This window comes from Tachypleus tridentatus, chromosome 7 (assembly GCF_004210375.1).
Source record: "Tachypleus tridentatus isolate NWPU-2018 chromosome 7, ASM421037v1, whole genome shotgun sequence".
NCBI lineage: Eukaryota > Metazoa > Arthropoda > Merostomata > Xiphosura > Limulidae > Tachypleus > Tachypleus tridentatus.
In genome coordinates, this window is record NC_134831.1 from 174,343,391 (window position 1) to 174,356,359 (window position 12,969).

The window sequence follows — 12,969 nt, forward strand, 5'->3', positions numbered from 1 at the left end:
AAAACACACTTACTTTACTGAGTTCACTCTGATTTGTTTGGGAGCAAGATCTGGAAAAATAAGAAATTTCTAAAAACAATCCAACCGGTGATAAATATCTATTTCTCTGGTTTACTTTACCTTGCTTTTAATATAAACACTGCTACCAGCTTTATCAATTTTTAACATAAAACTATGATCGAGAAAAAGTTTGCTCAGGATGTGAAATTATATTAAGACAAAAATAGGTAAAAAAAGTAATAAATAATCGAGATTATTTTAAGGAATATTTACTCTTATTTTAGTAAATAATAAATAACGTAGATAACGTTTATAGTGATTATACAGTGTATTGACAATACAACAGTAAATTCTGTTACAAATTTAAATCGATGTAGGAATATTAGACACGTATATTAATGTTGGTGGACGGTTACTATCGCTCAACGGGCAAAACTTAATTTTTATGTAATTTTTAAACTAATAATGAAAGAAAGCATAAGCAGAGTTTGACATTTCTTCAGTCAGTTGGGAAGCTTACACTAACAACAACCTTAAAGATTGAAGTTAAAATGTACGTATTCTGTAATAAAATTAAATATAAAGGACTAACAGAAATCAATAAAAAAATATAGACTGAAATGTGTGTTATTCCATACAATCAATTCGTTTATTTTACGCTTAAGATTTTAATTAATTAAATATGCTATAAAAACTAGTTGTGTTGTTAGCTCTCTCTTACGAACGTTTAAGGAATTATATTTGAATAATCTGGGATTCAAAAGTGTCACTTTAGGTTTAATTTCTGTATACTTGTATCATTTCTAGGTTGAAACCTATTGGTCAAAAGTGATGATGAAACAGATGGGGATGTACATAACTTAATCACTAAAACGAAAGAATCTATAGTTTACGATGTGCAAATAAACAAAACCTTACTCAAAAAAAAATAACTTATAATCAATGAACAGTCCCAATTGTTTTTATATAAAATTATGTTTGTTCGTCAAATTGTATGTGATTGTTACAAACTTACCTAATGCCACACTTCTGGTAAACTGATCTAAAGCGCCTTTCGAAATGGTATAGGAGAGAGCTCCGACATGCTTGAAAAAAATCGATAAAAAATTTGATTAGAAATTAGATCTAGAGATCGAAATAATTACTGTTATTATCAGAAACAATAGGTAAATCATAGGATAAAAATTAACGTGATATTAGAGGTAAAACTAGATAAATTACAAACTGAGAATTAATAAAAAAATTTCACTTCATTATTAAATTTTAATTAAATCAAATTCTACAACTTTTCATTGGCTCTTCCATATTAGACTACTTACTCCTCTTTGGCCGAGAACGCTTGAAACGTTGACAATTGAACCTTTACTTTCAATCAGGTGAGGAACAGCTAGCATCGTCAAATGGTACACAGCACTTGGAAGACATAGAAGAAAAATATTTTGAAAGTTATTAAACTAACTTTCACAGCAACAGATGGCGAAACTAAACTGGTTTCGGTTCCATATCTCTACAGAATATATATAAATATATTTTAAATTTATTTCCGAACTATTTCACAACGATCCTGTAAAGTTTTCCAGCGCTTCCCATGAATGAAAATTGTCTCGATATGAATATAAATTACAAGTTACTAGAATTTCATTTTCAAATGCGTTTTATTTCTGAAGTACTTCAAAACTCCTTGATATTTCATATCCTCTAATTCAGGGGTGTGCAACATTTTTCGTCGGTGGGCCATATAACCAACTTCATCAATCAAGCGGGGCCACTTAAAAAACAAGCTTATTCGTGCACATGCACAATAAATTAAAAAGAATTCTCAAAATGCAAGCAATAATATTTTATATTTTTGCATGAGTGATCATTTTAGTGCGACACTTGAAATTTAGAGTCCTTGCAGAGCTTGTCAATATCAGCTTTGACAGAAGTGGTTGCCACTCTTAACTGACTGGTCAAATGTTCATCAGTCAGCTGACTTCTACATTTGGTTTTGATGAGCTTCATTTTGGAGAAAAATTGCTCACAGCAGTAGGTGCTACCAAAAAGGGAGGCAATTCTTTGTGCATGACGGGACAAATTGGGAAACTTTTCACGTACACAGAGTTTGTAAAAGTCTAGCAAACTGTTTTCAGAGAATTTCCTTTTAGTGTCCATGTCAGCCTGCAGTTCAATGAGTTCCATTTGGCAATCATCAGGACTGTCTTCCACTGCCAAATCAAAAGGTTGAGCGAACAATTTCAATCTAATTTCAGTTTGTCTGAAATCTGGAAATCTGTTTGCAAACTCATCACGCAGCTTTTGTACACTGGTTCCATATTTGGTGCAATCCAGATTAAGAAATTCCAGTTTCCTGGTTGCAAGACATGTAAAATGGGTCAATATGGCTCTTCTCAACTGAACCTGGAAAAGTTCCAATTTCTTCTCAAAAGCACAAATATGCTCAAACAACTTATTCACAAGTTGACTTTTCCCTTGTAGTTTTAAGTTTAAATCAGACAGATGCTGTGTAATGTCTGTGAGGAATGCTAAGTCATTCAGCCAGTTCTCATTGCTCAAGAAGTCCACATTCTGACGTTTGCTCTCTATGAAGAACTTAATCTCCTCTCGGAGATTCCAGAATCTCTTCAAAGTAGCAGCTCTACTAAGCCAACGTACAGCAGAGAAGTACAAAACATCTGAATACTCACTGTCCAGCTCATCTAAAAAAGTTTTAAATTGTCGATGATTTAATCCTCGTGTTCGAATATAATTTACGCATTGGACGACATTTTCATGACTTCTGCAAAATCCAGAACTTTGGTGCACAAGCTCTCTTGGTGAATAATGCAATGGCTTACAACTACGTCTTGTGCTCCAATTGCAGTTAGAAATTTCTTGGTGAATCCATTTGACCTACCTGTCATGGAAGGAGCACCATCTGTTGTAACACCACATAATTTATAAGGATTCAGTTCAAACTTTTCTACAACCTTAAGGACTTGTTCACAAATATCCTGTCCTGTGGTTGTGGAGGAAAGGCTTGCCATATCTAAAACTCTTCGAAAACATCAAAGCCTGCAGTAACAGCTCTGATGCAAATGACAAGTTGGGATGTGTCATTGATATCAGTGCTTTCATCAAAGCCAGACTGAAAGCTTCACACGAATTCAATCTCTCTTTCAAAGTTTCTTTGATGTCCTCTGAAAGATCTTTTGTCCTGCGTGAGACAGTAAAGCGGGAAAGGCTAGTTTGCTCCACCAAATATTTTTTCTCTGGACATGCATATTCTGTGAATATTGTTAAACAATTTTTAATAAATTCTCCATCACTGAAAGGCTTTCCCTTTTCTGCCATACATTCACAAAGCTCAAAACTCAGTTTTGTCACCAGTTCTGAATTTTTCTTGAAAGTGGTAAAACACCTTGTTGCTTTTCAATGGATGTTTTAAATGTTCAATTTTGTCCTTTCGTGCCTGACCAACAATTTCATCAAACTGGGAGGAGTGCTTAGTTGCGTAATGTCGCTTGATATTGTACTCTTTCATGACTGCAATTGTAGTTTGACAGACGAGGCAGACAACACCTTGATTATGTGGGACAACAAGATATTTTGTGCACCATTCACTGTTGAATAACCTTCCGTCATCATCAATTTTTCGTTTCTTAACTGCTGACATTTTACTAGCCCTGAAATCAAAACAAAAATTATTCTCACGAAAATAGCAAAGTAGAAAAAAACATAGAATTTATTTACACATGGAACCTCTTATGGACAGAAACGCATGTTTCTAAATTGGCATCCCGATCATAGCCTTCCGGTACTTAAATTAATTGAGAATAGCAAAATACAGTGTGACCTCGCCTATTCGCGGTTCGCCATTCGCGGCCCCGCATATTCGCGGGTTATGCGCGAACTGCGTTTTTGTAGGTCACAGAGACTGAAAGGGCTTTCGAGGAGATTTCTGTTGTATTTACTCAATCGCCGTTTTATCAATTGTCGTCTTCACCAAACAAGATTGGACTGCTATTGGCTGACTGCCTCAGCTTCCCCAACAACACAAACGGCAAAGCACAGCCCGGTAACGCACGGTACAATTTAGTGAAATACATAACAGTATGCAATATTGCTACATTATTACTGCATCAATGAGTATAAGTATCATTAGTGTTTGGGAAGCATTTCATATAGTATATAATCGCATACATATACGTTTTAAAACTGCATCCAATATTCGCGGTTTTCGCTATTCGCGGGAGGGTAAGAACGTAACCCCGCGAATAACGAGGTCACACTGTACATAGAATCAGATGCATCTGAAAGCAAAAAATTTTAATAAATTCAGTAAAGTCACAACAATATGCTAAATAATAATCAATTTACCTTCAATCTCTTGTAGTAACTGTAAAAGATAATAAAATTTTTACCAATAATGAATGACGGACAGCATAGGTTAGGGAAAATTGTCGCCAGCGGGCGAAGGCGAGTTTCAGGACATGACGTTGAGTCGTAGACAATAGTGCTAGTGCACGTCACCTATTCATGCCCTAAGGAGGCCGACCAATCGAATTCGGCCTGCTCCTCTCTAGCAAAGATAATTTTAGAAGTTTGTCGAGTCGAAGCCTGGGAATCCCGTAGGATCGATGCTTTTAAAAATATTCCATTTGCGTTGGATTACAGATCAGGCCACATGGTTAGATTACAACAACTAGGGCCACACTAAATGGCTTGGCGGGCCGGGTTGTGGCCCGCGTGCCGCCTGTTGCACACCCCTGTTCTAATTCTACATTTTACTTTAAAAAGATTTAATAGCGAATTATAACGTAATGTACATATCTCTTTGTTTCCATATCGAAAAATATATTCCAATATACGAATCGTAACGAAATTAAATAACAACAAACTAGAGCTTAAAACTTCCAGAAGCGAGTCTTACAATACTTTTCCTTTTATCTATATTCAACATACAATGCTGGCCAAAATCTTAAGGCCAATGAACATAAAGAAAAAAATATGCATTTTGTGTTGTTAGACTCAACCACTTATTTGAGTAGAGCTTCGAAAGATGAAAATAAGAAAAGGGAAAATAAAAATCTTTTTCAGCATTTAATAGGGAAAATGTAAACACCATGAAAATAGCCTAAATACTAGCTGGTCAAAAGTTTAACACCATACTGAAACAAAGCGTTTATCGCTAAACACATAACGGAATTTAGTCATTTCTGTTCAAGTATTAGCGTTGTCAACATCTCCCACTGACATCTCCTGTGTTACATTGGGTAAAAACATGGCAAAGGCTAAAAGGTTGACAGAATTTGAGCGTGGAAGAATTGTCGAGCTGCAAAAACAAGGTCTCTCTCAACGTGCCATCGCTGGTGAGATTGGGCGTAGTAAAACTGCTGTTGCAAATTTCTTAAAGGACCATGTGGGATACAGTATGAGAATTTGAATTGGTCGGCCCCAAAAAATGTTGCCGACGTTGAGCAGGAGGATTCGTGAGGTTGTCCGACAATACACCAGCCGATCGTCGAATCTTATTAAGGCCCTTCCGGACGCAGAAAGCAGCGTAAAAACAATAAAACGTCGTCTACTAGAGAAAACCGTAAACGTTTTCAAATGTCACGCTTCATTCCACACCATGAAACAGCTCGGTTAAACTCGGCTGAGAAGCACCAAACATGGAACGTAGAAAAGTGGAAAAGGTTTTGTTCTCTGAAAAGAAAAAAATATAACCTGGATGGTCTAGATGACTTCCAACGTTACTGGCATGATAAGGGTATCCGACCGGGGACATTTTCTACACGACACAGTGGAGGAGGTTTCATCATGATCTGAAGTGTTTTCTTTTTCCATGGAAAAATGGAGCTTTAGGTTATACAGGGGCGTCAAACAGCAGCTGACTACATTGGCATGCTGGAGAGAGCATCCTTATTGACTGAAGGCCGTCGCTTATGTGGAAATGACTGGATCTTTCAGCAGGACAACGCTGCAATCCACAATGCCCGCAGGAAAGAGGACTGTTTCATGGCGAATAACGTGTTTCTTTTGGACCCTCCAGCGTGTTCGACCGAACTGAACCCCATTGGAAATGTTTGGGGATGGATAGCAAGGGAAGTCTATACAAATGGACGTCAATTTCAAACAGTGCATGATCTTCGTAATGCCATCTTCACCACTTGTAATAACATTCCAGCCAGCCTTTTGCAAACGCTTTTATCGACCATGCCAAAGCGAATGTTTGAAGTTATTCGCAATGACGGCCGTGCAACTTATTACTGACACTTCTTGTTGGGTATTTCCTACCATGTTTAAGACTTCTTTTTGGTAATACTTAAACTTTTCACCAGCTAGTATTTAGACTGATATCATATCTTTTCAAAATTTGTTTGTTTGTTTGTTGCTTGGTTTTTTATTTTTCCGCTGCGTTCTATACGCGAGTCACACTACTCACACAGGAAACTGCGCAAAAAACAAATTTTAAGTTGATACACACGTCTATCGTTTGCTTCCCAGACAGGTAATTTTTTACCATTAACAGATATACAGCATGAATAATTTCTATGCAGAGTTGTCATTTTGTGTAAGTTTTAGTTAACATTTAATTGCAGGTCAATTCATTTCCAAATGATTATCTAAACATTTAACTCATGCAGAGAAGAAATATATGCAGAATTAGAATGTCGTGAGGGAAAAAGAAAACAATAGGCCTAATGTATAAAATAAAATAGCGGTGTCTACCATAAAATACATTACGTAAAAATTAAAAAGGTTTACATTATCACACTTGTTATGATAAAATCAAGTGAACCAATGTATTTTATTTTACTTTATTTTCCTCTGGATGGTTAGATATTGGAAGTTGACTTTTTCTTATGATACATTATAAAGTGAAATATTACACTTTGTTTGTAGTGTGTTTCATACATGAATATCATAAAGTGAGTACAGTAACACATTCATGAAAACATATTAAATTTACATTAAAGGAAATTGAAAATAATATTAAATACATATTTACGTTTAAAATTTTAATATTCGTGGAAGAATGACGGAGAATGTGAGAAACAGAAGTAAGCTTATCCTGTTCACCGGAACGGGTACTAACACGTGTACAACATAATCTAAATATTCTCCATGAGGGCCTGTTTATTCTTGCCAGTGAAGAAAAACCAAGAACATTGTTAATAAGAAAGCCCTGATTTAAAACAGTTTGGTACTTTACTTTCAAAAATCAAACCTAAACTTTTGTTTTCATAAGTTCACAAAAAATATTTTTCTACCTTCCGAAATATGTAACGGGGAAACAGAGAGAGTAAGTGTTGTTGTCGTTTTTAGAAAGCTCGACAACACTGAGTAACACAGATAGATTTGTATGAATCTATTATATGTGTTAATTATTTCCTTATTCTTCCTATGTAACTACTGTGTACCTTCCAGTGACATAGCGGTATTTCTACGGACTTACAACCCTAGAAACCGGGTTTCATTACCCGTTATGGCCAGAAAATAGATAGCCTTTTGTACTTAATGAGAAACAAATACTACTATATATATATACAGCATTAATTACAAATTGTATATACACACAGTCCTCTCCTTGTTTGTCTACATATATACATGTGTGTGTATTATGTGTATATTTTAATTACTTCTCTATATAACTACTAGTTGCTAGCTTTGTTACCGAACATTAGTTTTCCACACCAAATCTAGTGTCGCCAAAGAACCATCTTCAGCTGAGTCCAACGCTGCTATTCCGGCATTGTTAACCTGACATAAAACCAAAACATTCTTAATGTTCCTACTTTCCTCTTATATTCCTATTAATATGAATCTTTTAGATTCGAAAATAAAAGGTGTGTAATGTATTAACTGTATCACAGATTTCTAGACATTTTGGATTCTAGTGCTTTGCCATCTGTTAGGGTTAGGACCGAAGCTCCTGATGCTGATTGAATTTGTTACCAGGCAAAAAGCGCTGTGATGATCTCTTCATTTGATGTAATTTCTCTTTTCTCCCTACCTCTTACTTTTAATGAGTACAGATTGTGATTATATATCGTGATTTGTAACCACATCCAGTTTGGAATATCTGATCCTTCTGTGTCTCTTCAATTAAAGAGCAGTTATTTACAAGTATAGTTTAATTTTAAGAAAGACTTCATTACAAAATGTGTCCCATATCATTAAAATATGAAAAGCGTTTCATCCTTCCAAAGAAAGATTGTTTTTTTGTTTATGTTTTTAGTATTTAACTGTATTGTTAAACCTAGAGAAGGCTTTAGCACAGTAGTAAGTCACTGGCTATTCTAAAAGAATTTGTAATTCACTCGGACAAAAATATAATACATAAAAAGTAACCACAGGCTAACTAAAATACTTTAGTTAAAATTTTTATATTCCTCTTAAAAGGTAGGCCTGCCAGGTTTAAACTTTGACCACAAATAATAATGGAACACTAGCCTTCAAATGATTAAGAAATGGACTAAAAATGACAGAAAAATTAATTATGGTAGAGACGTAATGTGTTAATCTTTATTTTCTGTAATAACTAAACTCACCAAAATATCCAGTCTTCCGTAGGTATCAATTGTTGACTTCATAATCCGTTCAATATCTGATTCTATGGTTAAATCACCGACGATACACAAAGGCTGAAATACAAAAGAAAGTGAACATTTTAAGTTAGAAAACAGGAATCAAAATACTGAGTTATGTGTATCACAACAAACTGTTGAATTAAACGTGTTTACTAACCACGTTTCACTTGAGTTAGACGTTTGTGAATCTAATATTTGGAACTTTTTGTTATTTGATATCTTTGTTTAGAGATATTTGTGTCTGTTGGTAAACAAATATTCTGGGTTGAAACAAGTTAAGTATAATTAAGTATATTTATGAATATAAATGTATATCTGGAGAGTGAACATAGTTTTTTTTCTGATTTTTATCTAAACATTTCTTTTGTATTAAATACTTCTATGTTATATCATGTTTCGTCAAACCTTTAGATTATATGGTGAAATTGCTTCACATTCTTCAGCAGATTTTGTCAAATGTTCTTGGTTCCTTCCAGTCAAAGCTAGCTTCGATCCCAGGCGTGAGAACAACACAGCAGTGGCTCTACCTATCCCTGAACTGGCACCTAAATGTTTAAATATCCACTGAAGTATCTTAATTTGTAGAAGAAGAAAGACTTTATAGCTTTCAAACAAACATGTAAATAATGAACACTTAGTTCATCAATATTAATATGAATGTTGTTTATTTTAATTTATTGTATTAGACCAGGTGTTCCCAACCTTTTTGCATTCGCGACATGAAAATGTAATTGATGAAATAAAATTAATGTTATCCCAAGCAACTTCTAACAAGGCTACGCGACTCCCCTGCCAAGGCTTCGCAACCCCTTGGGGGGTCGCGACCCAGCGGTTGGGAAACCCTGTATTAGACGTTTATTTTATTACTAGGGTACAGCCCGTGACAAAAGACGTGGTAGGTAAAACCACCTCAACCCCACAGCTTACCTTAACCTTGCATTTCATAAGTTACTGAAATAAATACATTTTGTGAAATAAACCTTGACCAATAAAGAGCTAGTAAAGTGTAATCGATGCAGTCAAACGTTAGTCAATTCAATTATGAGCCAATCAGAATTAAGATCATTTATGAAACGAATTCGTAACGAATTAATAGTAAAGCGAAATGTATAAACAACAAAACTGGAAAAATATTTCTTAATTTAAAATTTCTAGGCCAGGTGATCCAGGCTACATCTTCACTTTAAGCTTGACTCTCATTATACTTAAAAGGTTTCATGACACCATCACCCCCTCATAGACCTCTTGCACCTACGTCACTAAAATCATAAAAAGCAAACAATAATTGAACTATTCTATTTGAATAAATGCATTTTACTTTTCATGAATCCTTTTATTTCATGAGCTCATGCAAGAGTTGATATTACACACTGGCTTTTGTTTGAGTTAAATGACAAACAATAAAAATTGATTATATTAATTAAGTTGTTTATTCCTAAAATCAGCTACAACATTAATCTGTAGCCATTAAAATGTAGTGAAACATTCGTTTCTTATACAATATAAATTAATAAAATAAACTGATGAGGCACTAGATATAGTAAAAACACATTAGTATAGAGGTGCCAAGGTCGTTTACCAGGAACAAGTTTATTCAGACTAAAACTGTCCAAATGTAACGTTTTGTATAAACCATAAGTATATACCAGTTATCATTTTATCATAACGACAATTTAAATTTATTGTTTCAATTACAAACGTTTGTGTACAAAATGTACAACGTTTAGATATTGTTTCCTGTCATCCAAACGAGACTGTTTGAAAAAATAAAGGAAAATATTTTTACACAGTATTTCACAAATACAACAATGTGAAATAAAAGCATATTTAATACGTTTATTATAAAACAGTTTTAATTGTTTGATAATGGATAGAGAATTAGTTATCAGATGTACAGTTAGAATGGTAACGGTAAGAGGACATACAACATGTTTTTATTATATAATTTTACATACCTGTGATTATCGCCACCTTCTGGTCAAGTTTCTTATCTGTAGATATAGAGGTTGCCATCCTATATGTTTATACAAGTAATCTGGAAACAAACAGCAACATACAATTTTATTCTCAGGTCCTAACAACGTATGGCTCCGTTTTAAAAATGTTAGCTTGAGAAAACAAAACAACAGCAAAAACACCACACAGCTTTAATTATATTGTGTTAAATATGAATAACCTTCAAACAATAACACAAGTCTAATACCTATAGCAAGAGAGAGAAACACAATAAACAAATTATATATTCTTACATAAATAGAATAATTTTTATGACAAATATTAAGCTTCACTAAAGTTTTCTGTCATATAGATTTATATATCACATTACTTCATGCAGAATAATAGACTTACCAGGAATTAGTGGACTTCAGACTCTTTGTACATCTCTTTACCTTTACAGTCAAATAAACTGCTGGCTGCTGGTTCTTTAATCAAGGAAGCTTCTAGTTACTGATTGGTTGATGAGGTTCAATTTAAAATGTTAATCTTCTCTTGTAACTTTCCGTTCTATCTACAACATTCATAAACCACGTGACTGATAAAAAGATTACTTTAAACTTTTTAATAATGGAATGTGAAGTGTTCAATAGTTTTAATTACAACGTTTTTACCAGATTAACCTGGCACCATGAGATACTGTAGGTGGTTATCTGGTGATCGAAAAAACACGAAAACTGTCGGATAAATACCTTAGTATTTGATAATAAAAATGTTGAAGGTTTTACATAACAGTTTACTTCCTTTAATTAGCTAACGTTTGTACGTTACACCACCAGGAGATTATGCGTCTTCACGAAAAGTGAACATGGGAGTGATTCTGATCTGAGAGATCGAAATGCAAGATTTAACTGAAAAAAATTCAACACTTCTACACCGTCAGTGGTTATATATGAGAGTCTTCTAGTCTACCAGAAAAGTTAGCTTTAACTTATCACGTGATTTGTTTCCAGGTGTAGAATAACAGTACATAGACAGATGAATCTGCAAAAAAAACATTTCATACACTTCTACACAGTCAGTGGTTGTTGTATATGGTCGCTTTCTGCTCACATACCTCTACTAGCAAAGCTTGGTTATCGTACGTAACTTTATTTTAATAAATAAACAGCTTGTACAGGAAGCAGGAGTGTACTTTACGTCCCAGAGCTTTATACAGTCATGGGAAAAACTTAGGACAACCTATAAAAGTCTGTGTATTTTTGAAGCACTTTTGAATACATAGATATTTAATCTTAATTTCAATAATACTGAGAGATTATAGGAATATAACTAAACAATTAAAACTGAAGAAAACACTTTTCAAGACATTGTGTAAACGTAATTTTACAAAGATGCATATTCTAATTGAGGAAAAGTTAAGACACTCTACCCCCTAATAGCTAGTGTTACCCCCTTTGGCTGAAATAACTGCAGTGAGACGCTTCTTGTAGCCATCTACCAGTCTCTGACATCGGTCTGAAGAAAGTTTGCCCCACTCCTCTACAGCATATTCTGAGGAAAAAGTTAGGACACCCTCACACTTAAAATGGCTCAACTCACACACAGGTGTATCACACCAGGTGTACATGATTAGAAGATCGTTACTCAGCATTATGAATGAGGCTTGCCATATTTAAACCTCAGACATTTAGTTTGGTGTGCTTCTTCCCGTCGAAGTGCGTACTCGTGACACTTCTTTGTCCTGCTCACTTCGTGGTTTGTCGTGCCGTTATTTGCCGTGCTCGTTACTGGTGTTTGTGTTGTTTTGTTACCGGGTGCCGTATCGTGTTTACCGTCGATCTTGTGTCTTGGTCGTGTGGTGTGCGGGTCCCGTTCTGCTTAGCAGCTGTTTTGGATGTGTGTGTGCGTGCGTGGACTATGCAGTGCAGGTCAGTATGGCCACTGCCATCCAACCATACTCTGTTCGGCCGCGGTCTGTCAGATTAGTGGTGCCCGCGGCTTCGCTACCCTCGGCGGTTTTTTGATGCCTTGAACGCAGCTGCCTGGGGTAGCCTCACTGAGTGCCTCCAGCATTTTGGCAGCGGGCGCTACGCGGCGACGCTGGCGTCGGCCGCTCATGCCCGTCGCTTGCTGAACCAGGGAGACTTTCCCTTGGGGGACCAAATTGTGCCTGTGGAGCCAGTCGGACAGAACATTAAGTGGATCATCCTCCGGTCGGCCCCTTTCGAGATGCCCCATGACGTCATCAAGTGCGTGTTGACGGCGTATGGGACAGTGTGAAAGATAGAACACGAGGCGCAACAGTCGCAACCAAATGTGTGCACAGGGAACCGACGTAAGTGTTGGGGAGGATCCCTCCGAGGAGGGTCCTGCCCCCCTGTTCGAGATGGGTTAGTGGGGTGGTCGGGGACTCCGAGGAGCCCCTGGCTTCCACTGCTGGTGCAACTGAGGCTGG

The 12,969-nt window shown here is 35.8% G+C and overlaps 1 protein-coding gene across 1 annotated transcript; it reads right to left on the reverse strand.

The window, feature by feature from the left end:
• On the reverse strand, positions 1-11,466 carry LOC143257281 (putative oxidoreductase YhdF). Its single transcript, XM_076515722.1, has 8 exons — positions 10,926-11,466; positions 10,532-10,611; positions 8,982-9,121; positions 8,538-8,630; positions 7,661-7,746; positions 1,320-1,413; positions 1,016-1,085; positions 1-50 (listed from the first exon to the last, which is right to left on the reverse strand). The coding sequence occupies exons 2-8, from the start codon at positions 10,587-10,589 to the stop codon at positions 10-12; spliced, it is 582 nt and encodes a 193-aa protein (XP_076371837.1). The 5' UTR covers positions 10,590-10,611; positions 10,926-11,466; the 3' UTR covers positions 1-9.
• Between the last annotated feature and the right edge of the window lie 1,503 nt (positions 11,467-12,969).